General features: G+C 41.1%; 1 protein-coding gene across 1 annotated transcript; it reads left to right on the top strand.

Moving 5' to 3' along the window:
* The first annotated feature begins 1,924 nt into the window (after positions 1–1,924).
* LOC144538123 (protein NLRC3-like) lies at positions 1,925–13,086 on the top strand. Its single transcript, XM_078282165.1, has 11 exons — positions 1,925–2,014; positions 2,112–2,225; positions 2,392–2,505; positions 2,603–2,716; positions 3,431–3,509; positions 3,672–3,900; positions 4,169–5,972; positions 6,070–6,243; positions 9,277–9,450; positions 9,672–9,718; positions 11,598–13,086. The coding sequence occupies exons 1-11, from the start codon at positions 1,950–1,952 to the stop codon at positions 12,113–12,115; spliced, it is 3,432 nt and encodes a 1,143-aa protein (XP_078138291.1). The 5' UTR covers positions 1,925–1,949; the 3' UTR covers positions 12,116–13,086.
* Positions 13,087–14,750: the final 1,664 nt, after the last annotated feature.

The following is a 14,750-nucleotide window of genomic DNA, read 5'->3' as shown; positions in this document are numbered from 1 at the left end:
AAACAAGACATGAGATATGCGAAGACAGACAACAGAGAGAGAGAGAGAAAGAGAGAGAGAGAAAGAGAGAGAGGGAAAGAGAGAGCCCAAAGAGATGAGCCGTCAGGATTCCTGACAGCTTCATCACTGTCCTTGTGCTGCTATGGAAGACAAACACACCACTAGTCAGTGAGAGTGAGATGTATCTAGGCCTACTGTATCACAAACTAATTCATCAAAAACAACAACAAAAAGAGAACAAATAACAGTGTCTTTACAAAAAGTCATTCACGTTTCCATTGGTTCTTAGTCTCTTTATGAAAAACTAGTGCAGTGCCCGTTCAAAACATGCCTGTTCGGAATGGGCCGATTGCTTGGCCTCCGGTATTGACTTTCTCGAGAACCGCTCATCCAAACAACTTCACACTCGACACTGCGCTTCCAGTCGCTTGCTTTGAGCCCCGCTGCTGCACAGAGCGCTGTTCGCTTGTTTATTCAAAGTTTAGTAATATTGAACGTGTCGCGTGTCCAAATTGCACCAAATCCGATGCTGCACGTCCTTGGGTCCCCAGCAATACACCCGCCAAGTGTGAAGTCGATCGGACGAACGGTTCTCGAGATATGTGACGGACACACACACTCACTCACTCACTCACTCACTCACTCACTCACTCACTCACTCACTCACTCACAGACAGAGATTCCTTGCTTTATTGTTAGATGATGATGATGATGATGATGATGATGATGATGATGATGTCTGATTTGGTCAATATGCTCCATCTAATGGACAGATAGTAGAACTACATTACCTGTTCTGTGATTTCTCTGCACAGACTTGGTTTGTGGCAACAGGTTGGACTGGTTTGATGTCATGTTGATGTTTCTAGACTAATCTGAAAGTTATGAGGATGTGAGCGCACCCTCAGGTCAAATGTTCACAGACTCCCAGGACTGACGAAGGAGAAAAGCAGCGTCTTCTCTCTCAGTGTTTCCTCTACAGATGAAGCTAGAAAGTCTCTTTGATTTGATCTGGATGTGAGTTCACCAGGTAAAGACCCTACCAGGGATCATTATACATGTTTGATGAATAATATCCTACATTGTGTTGTATAACTGGATGACTGTAGAGTAGACTGGGATGAGACGATGCTGCTAAAGTCTTTCGACGTGGTTTTGATGTTTGCAGATCTAAATATTCATTCATTGGGCCATACATTTTCAACATTTATCTCTGACATTGAGGACAAAATGAACATTGTCTTAGAATGTTTTACCTATATTACTTTTTGTGGTAACCAAAATCAGAGCCATGTTAGATCGTAATCTCAACTCATTTAATTGGTGAAATATGCAGGAAATCTCAGAACTAGTTTGACAGCTTGGAAAAGCTTGACTGAAGTGCATTTCTTCCACTGTTGATACAACAAACCACAGGTGAACAACTGCCGCCTTGCTAATTAAAAAATAAACTGACTTTCACTCAACCCCCTTTTGCTCAGTCCATGTCTCAATTGTCCCAGAGGCTTAAAAATTCTTTCTAGATGAAGCTGGTCAGTGCATTTGATGTAAAGGGCAGCTGGTCTGAGTATTACTACACTCTGTATATGTGACATGGTGCTGACAGGAAGAATCAGCCCTTGAAATAATATATCCTGTGATGGAAACCTTGTTGTCATGAATCAGCCCAGTGTGTTTGTGTAAAGGTGTTCGCTCTACTATGAGTCTGTCTGAGGAGAGAGAGGAGGGGCTCCCTCCCTCTAAAACCACTCTGTCTGGGGAACATGACAGCTGGACCAAAGCTAAGAGGTAAGATGAGGATCTCTAACTGTCCATGACTGTTCTCCATCTCAGAGCTCAGCAGTGAAATCATTACAGCATCATTATTCAGAGTAAAAGCTCTGTCTCTGTTGTGTTGAAGCCCGGTCCAGCAGGAGATACCAGACTCCCCTGAACCCAGCTGTGTGTCCATGAAGAGCGACCAGTCTATGTTGGACCCTGTAAAATTTAAAGATAAACATCCTTCTGAAAATAAGTAAGTCATTATCATGTTAGGATTACTAAGAATGTAAAATTGTCTTCTTCATAAGGAGACAGATCCCTTCACCGTGTTCATAAAATGTTTCTATCAGGATCCAGCAGGAGAGACCAGACTCTCCTCTCCCCTCTCTCTTCTTCATGAAGAGTGACTGGTCAAGGAATCGACCTATTGACTTCAAAGATGGACACCACTCTATTGATCAAAGGTAATTATTTAAAACTGATGATGAAAACAGATGGGTTTACTGTTGTCATCAGGTATAGAATTGGTCCAGCCCTTCATAGTTTCCTCTTTTAGAACATCACATCCAATAAGTAAAAAAGTAAAAGTAAAAAGTAAAAAGTAAAAGCTCTGTCTCTGTTGTGTTGAAGCCCAGTCCAGCAGGAGAGACCAGACTCCCCTGAACCCAGCTGTGTGTCCATGAAGAGCGACCAGTCTATGTTGGACCCTGTAAAATTTAAAGATGAACATGATTCTGAAATTAAGTAAGTCATTATCATGTTAGCATTACTAAGAAAGTAAAATTGTCTTCTTGAAAAGAACACAGATACCTTCACTGTTTTCATAATCTGTTTCTTTCAGGATCCAGCAGGAGAGACCAGACTCCCCTGAACCCAGCTGTGTGTCCATGAAGAGTGACCGGTCTATGGGTTCACCTATTACCTTCAAACATGGACAACACTCTACTGAGAAAAGGTAAGAATTTAAAATAGCTAGATAAGATTTGTGGCCCATTCCTTGATTCCATTTACAAGCAAATATCCTGTTTGTTTATTCATTTATTTATTTATTTATTTATTTATTCTAAGTCCATTTTGTGTATGAGACACATGCAGTTTTTGATGATGGAATGATCATCAGCTCTTTTCAAATTCCTGTGATCCACTGTTACCACTGATCCAGCTCACAGTATTGATCATAGAAACAGGCAACATTACTTAATTATTGTTCAGTTCTTAGATCATCAAAAATTACAAGCAAACAACATAAACAATTGCAAAGCTCAGGCTCCCCTGAACCCAGCTGTGTGTCCATGAAGAGTGACTGGTCAAAGGCCGAACCTATTATGTTCACAGATAGCCACCACTCTATTGATCAAAGGTAATTATTTAAAACTGATGATAAAACAGATGTGTCTGCTGTTGTCAGATTCACAGTCATCAGTTATAGAATTGGTCCGGTCCTTGATACTCTGTTGATTGAGTTTCCTCTTTCAAAACATCACAGCCAAAATTAGAGCAGCATTTACAGTGGAGTTCATCTTGTGTTTCTACAAGGATTCATCATGACGGAACACAACACCTTTAACCACCCGTGTGTGTGTGTGTGTGTGTGTGTGTGTGTGTGTGTGTGTGTGTGTGTGTGTGTGTGAGGCATTATATGACCTAATACATCATGTTTTCTCCACAGAGTCCACCAGGAGAGGTCAGAGGTTTCCAGTGGTCAGTCTGTCCAGGAGCATCAAACAGACCTGGACTCCATATTTATGGTGTGTAAATGAATAACAACATCTTTTACTTCAGCTACAAACAAATTGAAAAACAACCATTCTGGCCATAATAGTCTCTATGCTACACTCTTTAGACCAGTGGGCTTTTAGTGTGTCCAGATTTTAGTATGGAAGTGTAATTTATATATTATTCTGTTCCAGCTGCTTGAGGAGAACATCGTCACCTTTATGAAGAAAGAGCTGAAAAGGTTCCAGAGGGTTATGAGTCCAGATTACCCAGAATGCTTAGAGAGGCAGAGAGAGGATGAGGAGGTGGTGGACGGTGAGGAGGAAGAGCAGAGGAGGAGCAGCAGAGAGGCTTTTCTGCAGATCACACTGCACTTCCTGAGGAGAATGAAGCAGGAGGAGCTGGCTGACTCTCTGCAGAGCAGTAAGAGGCTTTTAACAGGTTTAACATGATGGAGAGGGGAGATGGTGGGAAAATGGAAATGTTTGCATTTCTAACCTCTGCTGTAAATACAGACATTTCTAAAACTTTGTCTCTTCAATTCCAGATTGGAAGGTAAAAACGTTGCCTTTCACATTTAATTGCACACACAGTGCAGTTGTGAAATAACACATTCACCAGGAAATGCTCACATTTCTCACATTTAATATACCATTCATTGATTGATGTTATTTGTTGTTTGTTCATTCAGAAACTCTTGCTCCTCGGTGCCAACATGAACTCAAATCTAATCTGAAGGAGAAGTTTCAGTGTTTGTTTGAGGGGATTGCTAAAGCAGGAAACCCAACACTTCTGAAGCAGATCTACACAGAGATTTACATCACAGAGGGAGAGAGTGGAGAGGTCAATGATGAACATGAGGTCAGAAAGATTGAAACAGCATCCAGGAAACCAGCGAGACCAGAAACAACAATCAAATGTGAAGACCTCTTTAAACCCTTACCTGGAAGAGATCGACCAACCAGAACATTGATGACAAAGGGAGTGGCTGGCATTGGGAAAACAGTCTTAACACAGAAGTTCACTCTGGACTGGGCTGAAGACAAAGCCAACCAGGATATACAGTTCACATTTCCTTTCACTTTCCGAGAGCTGAATTTGCTGAAAGGGAAAAAGTACAGCTTGGTGAAACTTCTTCATCACTTCTTTACTGAGACCAAAGAAGCAGGAATCTGCAGGTTTGACAAGTTCCAGGTTGTGTTCATCTTTGACGGTCTGGATGAGTGTCGACTTCCTCTAGACTTCAAGAAGAACGAGATCCTGACTGATGTTACAGAGTCGACCTCAGTGGACGTGCTGCTGACAAACCTCATCAAGGGGAAACTGCTTCCCTCTGCTCGCCTCTGGATAACCACACGACCTGCAGCGGCCAATCAGATCCCTCCTGAGTGTGTTGACATGGTGACAGAGGTGAGAGGCTTCACTGACCCACAGAAGGAGGAGTACTTCAGGAAGAGATTCAGAGATGAGGAGCATGCCAGAAGAATCATCTCCCACATCAAGACGTCACAAAGCCTCCACATCATGTGCCACATCCCAGTCTTCTGCTGGATCACTGCTACAGTTCTGGACCATGTGTTGAAAACCAGTGAGAGAGGAGACCTGCCCAAGACCCTGACTGAGATGTACATCCACTTCCTGGTGGTTCAGTCCATGCAGGGGAATGTGAAGTATCATAGGAGAGATGAGACAGATCCACTCTGGACTACAGAGAGCAGGAAGATGATCCTATCTCTGGGAAAACTGGCTTTTGAGCAGCTGGAGAAAGGCAACCTGATCTTCTATGAAGCCGACCTGACAGAGTGTGGCATTGATATCAGAGCAGCTTCAGTGTACTCAGGAGTGTTCACACAGATCTTTAAAGAGGAGCGTGGGCTGAACCAGGACAAGGTGTTCTGCTTTGTCCATCTGACCATTCAGGAGTTTCTGGCTGCTGTTTATGTCTTTCTGTCATTCATCAACACTGGTGTCAATCTTCTGTCAGAACCACAATCACCATCCAGGCTGTCTACACTATTAAGAGACAAATCTAAACTAACACACCTCTGCCAGAGTGCTGTGGACACGGCCTTACAGAGTCCAAATGGACACCTGGACTTGTTCCTCCGCTTCCTCCTGGGCCTTTCACTGCAGACCAATCAGACTCTCCTACAAGACCTGCTGACACAGACAGGAAGTAGCTCACAGACAAATCAGAAAACAGTCCAATACATCAAGAAGAAGATCAAGAAGAATCCGTCTCCAGAGAGAAGCATCAATCTGTTCCACTGTCTGAATGAGCTGAATGACCGTTCTCTAGTGGAGGAGATCCAACAGTACCTGAGATCAGGAAGTCTCTCTACAGACAGACTCTCCCCTGCTCAGTGGTCGGCTCTGGTCTTCATCTTACTGTCATCAGAAGAGAAGCTGGACGTGTTTGACCTGAAGAAATACTCTGCTTCAGAGGAGGGTCTTCTGAGGCTGCTGCCAGTGGTCAAAGCCTCCTGTAAATCTTTGTAGGTTCATAGATAACTGGATATATTGATATATATGATCTTTTATACACAAGAGAAAAAAAAGTTCTTGTTTATCTTCATCATAATTCTTCCTCAGGCTGAGTGGCTGTCAGCTGTCAGAGAGAAGCTGTGAAGCTCTGGCCTCAGTTCTCAGCTCCCAGTCCTCTAGTCTGAGAGAGCTGGACCTGAGTAACAACAACCTGCAGGATTCAGGAGTGAAGCTGCTCTCTGCTGGTCTGAGGAGTCCACACTGTAGACTGGAAACTCTCAAGTAAAATCCATTTAGATTTTTTTTGTTTGTTTTCCATTGATTTGACACATTTCTCCAAACCAAGGTCCATGTTCTCAAAACAGTGTCTGTCAAGTTAGTATTCCTGAATCTGTAATGGGTGACGTGTAATGGGTAAAGTTAGAAAGATTTCAGAGCCATTATACATTTGTATTTTCAGTAAAAGAAAATCTTGGATTTTTCCAGAATGTGTTTTAGTCTGATCCAGCTTCACAGCCATGAACCTGGATGAATTAGAGAAGGTCATCCATGCTTTGATATCATGTCATTTAGATTACTGCACCTCTCTTTATTTCTGTCTCCATCATAATTCACTTTCACATCTCCAGCTTGTTCAGAATAGAGCTGCTATGATTTTAATTAGTGCTAAGAAGGGAGCATATATCCACACGTTTAGTGTGTCTCCACTGGTTATCAGTTAGATATTGAATTAATATTAAGATTTCACTGAGCACATTTACAGCATGGCTAGTTTTGGATCCAAGTTACACTGCAGAGCTCTTAGTTTCCGATAAGCCAGAGAGCAAGCTGAGCTCTTCGGCTCCTTCAGATTTTCCCTCAGTCTCGACTCCACACTAAAGGTGATTTCACTTTGGTCATCAGGGCCCCTACTCTGTGGAATGTGTTCCTGAGGGGTTTAAGATGGCAAATTCAGTATCATCTTTTAAATCAACTCGTAAAAAACACTTAAATTGACGTGCTATTGTGTAATGTCTTTCTCTCTACCCCTTCTTTTGTTTTTATTTATTGTTTAGGACCACTTGGTTTGAAAGCGTTTCCTAATTTTTATATCTGTTTTATATATTTGCAATTATTTTATTTTTTTTATTTATTTTACCTTTATTTTACCAGGAAGTCCCATTGAGATCAAAAAATTATTTTACAAGAGAGACCTGGCCAAGGTAGCAGCCGTACAGAATCACAACATATTAAAATGCAGCATATACAACAACAACATATACAACATGAATACAAAAATCCACAATAAAACAGAAGAACAGCTATTCAAACACAGTGGCCTCTCCAGAAAAACAACTACATGTCTCCATCACCACATTCTTTATGATGCCCTTAAATTCATCAATGGATATAAATGTGTCTAATTTTAGATCATTTTGTAGATTATTCCATACCCAAGGTGCATAGTAGGAAAATGCAGTTTTCCCCAGATCTGTCAAAACCCGGGGTACATTAAAAAGCAACCACTTGGAGGAGCGTAGCTGGTAGCTACCAGTTCTGAGACAGAGAAGGGTACAGAGGTAAGCTGGAAGTTTACCCAGTATCGCTTTATAGATAAAAATAAACCAATGCTGTCGCCTACGGGTGGACAGTGATGTCCAACCCACCAAATCATAAAGAATGTAATGGTGAGTAAGGGACTTTGCATTTGTAATGAAACGTAGAGATGCATGGTACACTGAATCAAGGCTCCGTAAGATGGAGGAGGCTGCATGCATATACAATATGTCACTGTAATCAATCACAGACAGAAAAGTGGCTTCCACAAGTTTTTTCTTGGCATTGAAAGTAAAGATAGATTTATTTCTAAAATAAAAGCCAATCTTCACTTTGAGCTTCCTAACTAGATTAGCAATGTGTACATTAAATAAAAGCTTGTCATCTATCCATATACCCAAGTACTTGTACGAGGGCACCCTTTCAATGCATATACCATCAGACGTGAAAATGCTAAGATCATCAAGCAACTGTAAGCGAGCTTTTGAGAAGACCATGAACTTCGTTTTCTGAGGATTTAAAACCAATTTTAAACTCAGCAGAGCAGTTTGTAATGACTGAAATGCAGTCTGAAGTCCTTGCACCGCCTGTACTATGGAGGGAGCATGCGTATAAATGACAGTGTCATCAGCATAAAAGTGTATATTTGCTTAAATGTTCTTACCCAAGTCATTTATAAAAATAGAGAACAAAATAGGTCCCAAAATGGAACCCTGGGGGACCCCTTTAGTTATCCCAAGAAAATCAGATTTGTGGCCCTCTGCCTGGACACACTGAGTTCGATTTACAAAATAATTTCTGAACCATTTAACAGTCTTAGGACCGAAACCAGCATTCCTAAGTTTGTTCAGCAGCAATTCGTGGTCCACTGAATCAAACGCCTTGGATAGATCCACAAATAAGGCAGCGCAATGCTGTTTTCTGTCTAAGGCACCAATGAGATCATTTGTCACCATCATAGCAGCAGTAATGGTACTGTGGCCATTATGCTGCCACAGTACCATTATGCTCTACTTCTGTAAAGTAGAGCATAGCACATTCCATTTGGTGTATTATTTATCCAAATCACCTTACAGTACCATGTGTGTGAATCAAACCAGCATCCCTGACATTGTTAGTGTTACACTCAGCTCAGTGAGCTACAGCACCATGCAAACCACACTGTAAACTAGTAGCAGTAATATGAAAGCAGTGGCCTAAGAACAGAAACAATCATGAGACTAACATGTAAGAGAATAACATTTCCATATCTTTTCTTGTCCTTCAGGCTGAGTGTGTGTCAGCTGTCAGAGAGAAGCTGTGAAGCTCTGGCCTCAGTTCTCAGCTCCCAGTCCTCTAGTCTGAGAGAGCTGGACCTGAGTAACAACGACCTGCAGGATTCAGGACTGAAGCTGCTCTCTGCTGGACTGGGGAGTCCACACTGTAGACTGGAGACTCTCAGGTCGGGATTCCTCAACCTGTTCAACACATGACCAGTTAAATCCTGTTTTACATGCTGGTTAATATCAGTAAATAAACACCTGACCTGTGTAGGATTTTTCTGCTGTGATACCAACATTTAGCTCTATTTTCTAGGCTCTCTGAACTGCTTTCCCTGATTAGATTTCTTTTTTTTCTGTTTTCTCTCTATTTTCGCCTCTGTTGTTGAGACATAAAAAAAAAGAAGAGGTGTAGTAATATTATAACTGCATTATCCAAATTAATTTCACAGTAGTGTACTAATGAGGAAATCGAACATGTACCTGTAGCGTACCTGTGTGTGTGTGTGTGTGTGTGCAGGCTGTCAGGCTGTCTGCTCACAGAGGAAGGCTGTGCTTCTCTGGCCTCAGCTCTGAGCTCCAACCCCTCCCATCTGAGAGAGCTGGACCTGAGCTACAATCATCCAGGAGCCTCAGGAGTGAAGCTGCTCTCTGCTGGACTGGAGGATCCACACTGGAGACTGGACTCTCTCAGGTCTGGAGAGGCTTGCTGCCAGGCAGAGGCAGTGTCTAATAGAGGGGTTAGAGTTGGCAGACATTTTCTCAGTCAGACAGAGAAGCTGAGGAATATTGTTTAATGTTTAATGTTGGATATGAGTGACGTCGTCTGGACAATCCTTCATAGTGAAGTTATTTACTGCCCATGTTTCCATCATCAAAGAGAATCTGCTGGTCTGACTTTGTTTCTCTCCCCAGTGTGGACCATGGTGGAGTGCAGATGTTGAAACCAGGTCTGAGGAAGTGTAAGTGTGTATTTAGTTTTATTCATGAAAAAGCAGAACACATTCAGTTATTTAGATGGTGTAGTTGCAGTTTCCTCTGTATGTTGTAAACTGCTTTTAACTGTTGAACCGCCAAAAAAACATAATAAACATATAGCTGATCTGTGACTACAAAGTCATGTTTTACTCCATGATCATAATTTTACTATTTATTTAATTGTGCAAGAATAAAATCCAATGAAGCACTGCAAAAAAAAAAAAAATCCAACTAATTTGCTCTCAAGTTCAACAGCTTGTTCTCTCTAAATTAAATAAGCATGATGACATTTCTCTGCTATAATTATGAACCAGTGAGTGAGGAGCAATAATTTAAGGCAATTAAGATTATGCATGAAGCATTTTGTGAAAATAGATTATTAACAATATAGATACATGTAGAATATACTGTAGATATTTCACCAAACTAGTTAGAAAATAATAGTAACACAGAATGGTCAGCATCTCTATAACAGAATCTGTAAAGTCTAAATCTAATTTAGTTTCTGTATAAATGGCTCTTGCAGATGGAAAGTTCATTTACACAGCAGTATGTGATGCCCATTCATTCAAATCCTTCTGTGAATGAAGAGGATGGCTGACAGAATGTGTCATCATGACAGTGTTAATAAATTATGTAACAATAATAATAAGAATAATGATAATAATAACTTTATTTATAAGGCTCTTTTGCAAACAAAATTAACCCATTAATGTCCGTGGTGGAAATTAAACATTTCCTTTGCAGCACTTATAGCTAAGCTGAGCACAAATCTATTGGAATTTTTAAAATCAGTCAAAGTACGAGGCCACAGCGCAGGTTTTTCTTAATATACCATTTTTAGTAGTTAGTCACAAGAGCTCTCTGATTGTATCAGTTTTCACAAAAACACTAGTGCAAATATAGGTTCCCATGATCACATGTTCAAAAACTTTGTTGCACTTAGGGGCCAGATAGACTCAAGTAAAAATCAATTATAAAAATTATTCTCCAATGTGTTTTCAGGGAGAAATGATGAGAAAAGTAGCTCCACACCCATGTGTTTGATTTGTGTGAAATGCCATGATTTTTTGATTTTCACCTCTTGAAACATAGGTTAGGAATTTCAGGTCTACATATTTGTTTCTACACACATGATCTGGGCTCTGACAATATAGATTCCAAAAGAAAAACAATTATCTGTTGCTTTATATTGGTACAGTATTGAGATTGATCAGATTTTAGAGCCATTTATATAGTATTCCTATGGGAACTCCAAAGATCAAGGGTTAGGGTTAGATGGTTATGATTAGACGTTGGATTCAGAACAAGTTGAATTTCAGGAATATGAGCTCTGATCTGGTATAAATTTGGTATTTAGTATGTTAAATTAATGTTAAACTAATTTTTGTGATTTCTAAAAAATATCAACTTTGTCTACCAATAAAGGCATGAAGAATATGTGAAATCAAAAAAGATGTTTTGGTATGTATAGCCACATGTCTTGACAGTTCTCTCTGCAAATTTTGTGTTTTTACCTCTAACAGAAAAAAATCTGTGGAGCATTTCCTTAACATACAAAATGTAGTTGTTAGTCATTAATGGGCTAAAAAGTGCTTTACATAAAAATAAGAGACATGAATAATAACAATTTGAATAAAACACAAGGGATAAGTAAAACAAAATATTTAGAATAAAAGAGGCAATAAAAGCAATAAAACAAAGACGAAAGAATGAATCAATAAAACTATGAATAGGCCTTCGTATAAAAGTGAGTAAAAAAGTAATAAAAGTCAAACTGTTAATAAATCAACAAATAATAAACACAACAGGTCTATTATTTAAAAAAGCTGCTGCTGTATTGAGTCTTGTTCTCTCCATCAGATGCCTGTGAACTCACTCTGGACCCAAACACAGCAAACAGAAAGCTCTTCCTGTCTGACGGCAACAGAAAGGTGACACTGGTGAGAAATCAGCAGCCATATCCTGATCACCCAGAGAGATTTGACTTCTGGGATCAGCTGCTGTGTAGAAATGGTCTGACTGGTCGCAGTTACTGGGAGGTCGAGAGGAAAGGAGGGGTTTATATAGGAGTGACTTACAGAGGAAACAGTGTTGACTGCTGGCTTGGAGGGAATGAAAAGTCCTGGAGTCTGTACTGCTCTGATTATATTTACTCTCTCTGGCACAATGACAGATCAACAGACATATATTCCCTCTCCTCCTCTGGCTCTAACAGAGTAGCAGTGTATCTGGACTGGTCTGCTGGCTCTCTATCCTTCTACAGAGTTTCCTTTGACACACTGATCCACATCCACACCTTCCACTCCACATTCACTGAACCACTCTACCCTGGGTTTGGGTTTGGGTCCGGGTCTGGTTCCTCGGTGTCTCTGTGTTAGATAGAGGAGGGAATCCAAAGACAGCTGCTGATCCATCAGTCTGTAAATAGAGTGTATTCTGTGTGTTGGGTAACTGAACTGGGTTTTAACATCACACATGTACAGGAACATGGACATTTTATTTGGAAAATGAAATAAATTAGATATTTAACCAGAAAGAATCAAGTCATTATTCCTCTTTGCCCAAGGTTTCTTCCATTTTGTTTTTTGTAATGAGGTTTTGTTGGGAGTTTGTCCTCGTCTTCACTGAGGCTGAGGTTGGTGGTTGGTCGACCCGGCTCAGCCGGTTAGGTCGGCCTGTTATGACTTTCCAACATAATGGTTTAGATCTTGTGCTTTGTTTTGTTTCCTTGTGTTTACATACTGTATTGCATCATTTTGTCTTGTGATTGATTGTTGATCAGTTAGATCTAGTTCAGCTAGGGTTAGGGTTAGGGTTAGGGTTAGTCCTATGAGACAGGCTGTGATGAAGACTGTAGAAATAAACTGGACTTGAATCTTCTTTGTCCTGTTTCTAGAGGTCAAGTGTAGGATTTTTAGACTACGTTTTCAAACTGAAAGGGAGTATACATGGAGCATGGAGAAGCAGCTTTTAGTTTGTATGCTCCTCATGCCTGGAACAAACCTCCAGAAAATCTGAGGTCCGCCTCCACTTTACAATCTTTTAAATCAGGGCTTAAAACGTTTCTGTTCGCCAGGGCTTTTTAAGAAATCTAGGGCAACACTCATCTGCACTGTAATATTTATTTATTTATATCTTTTTTATTTTCTTTTAAATGTGATTTTAATGCACTTTTCTAATCCTCTTGCACTGTCTTTTCTTCTGTCTTTCTATTTCACTTGATCTGAACTGCACTAGTTTACTTTTTAAGTCTTTTATCTTGTGGATCTTTTGTCTGTACATTTGCACTTTTTAATTGTACATTTTTTACCTTTACTGTATTTTTTATTACTCTGTAAAGCACTTTGAATTGCCTCAGTGTATGAAATGTGCTATACAAATAAAGCTGCCTTGCCTTGCTTTACATCTCAAGAGTGTTGAGTATTGGTGATTGATCATTCATGAGGTCTTATATAGATATGTGTGCAAAACAATAATGTGCTTTGTTTGTTACTGTGCTATCTTTCTATTGTAGTTAAATCTGTGTTTAATTTGAAAGTGTTTGGTTTGGTGCTGAGTAGTTTCGCTGAAACTAGTTTAGGTGAAAGCAGTTAAATTTCAAAGTGCTTGGCTGGGGAAGGCCAGTTGGTGTTCAAGTAGTTGTTAACTGCTGGGAGTGGCTTGAGCTCCTCTGGTGAACCGGTACTTTTTGGCACAGTCACAGTTGTAACATCAGCTCATAGGCCCCATAGACATGGCACTATTTTCAGGTGTAGAGACCCATGTAATCTTATTTACCCAATTTGCACCAGTAGTCCTTCTCTTACTATTGCTGGAGGACTCTGGAACTGCCAGTCGGCAGTTAAGAAAACTGAGACCATCTCAGCCCATGCTCTATCTCAATCCCTCCACTTTCTGGCCCTCACGGAGACCTGGATCAGACCTGAACATACTGCCACCCCAGCATCCCTCTCTGCTGCTTATTCTTTCTCTCACACCCCCAGAGCCTCTGGCCATGGGGGAGGCACCGGACTCCTAATTTCACCCAAGTGGACCTACACTGTCACTCCTCTTTCACACCTCTCAATATCCTCTTTTGAATTCCATGCTGTTTCTGTATCTCTACCTATCAAGCTCAACATTGTGATCTACCGCCCCCCTGGTCAGCTTGGTGACTTCCTTGATGAGATGGATGTCCTCCTCTCCCTCTTTCCTGAGAATGGCACTCCACTCATTCTGGGTGACTTCAACATCCAGCCGGAGAAATTGCAATCTCTGGCCTTCCTTAACTTTTTCTCTTCCTTTGACCTCTCCCTCTCTCAATCTCCTCCGACTCACAAGGCAAGGGAACCTGGCTGGACCTGATCTTCACCAGATCCTGCTGCGCCTCCAACCTTACTGTCACCCCTCTTCCTGTATCTGACCATCACTTTATAACCTTCTCCCTTCCCATCTCACTCCCCACTTCCCACTCAACATCCACTCACACTGTCACCACCCGACGCAACCTAAAAACTCTCTCACCTACCTCGCTCTCTTCTGCTGTCCCGTCCTCGCTTCCCTCAGCCGAGCAGTTCTCTCTCCTGTCCACTGAGGAGGCCTCCACTACTCTCTCTCCTCCTCTACTCTCTCTCCTCCACTACTCTTCTATCCTCTCTTGACTCTCTCTGCCCTCTAACCACTAAACCAGCTCGATCCTCTCCACCCGCTCCTTGGCTGTCTGAATCTCTGCAAACTCATAGAACAGAAGCTTCGGGCAGCTGAGAGGAAATGAAGAAAATCGCAGCGCCGTGACGATCTCGCTGCCTCCCACCTTCTCCTCTTACCCTTCTTAAACTTTAAAAAAAAATAAAAAATTCAACAAATGCTACTTATTCCTATTAAAAGGCTTAGCTGATGAAGACTGTGATGCACAGTTGGTTTCACTACTGTTGACAAAATGTACTATTGTAAGTCGCTTTGGACAAAAGCGTCTGCTAAATGACGTAATGTAATGTGATGTAATGCTACCAAAGAGATATATCTCCTTTCCTC

The sequence above is a fragment of the Centroberyx gerrardi genome, chromosome 24 (genome assembly GCF_048128805.1).
Source record: "Centroberyx gerrardi isolate f3 chromosome 24, fCenGer3.hap1.cur.20231027, whole genome shotgun sequence".
Taxonomy (NCBI): domain Eukaryota; kingdom Metazoa; phylum Chordata; class Actinopteri; order Beryciformes; family Berycidae; genus Centroberyx; species Centroberyx gerrardi.
The sequence above is the reverse complement of the archived record's forward strand: the minus strand, read 5'-3'. Positions and strand labels throughout refer to the sequence as shown.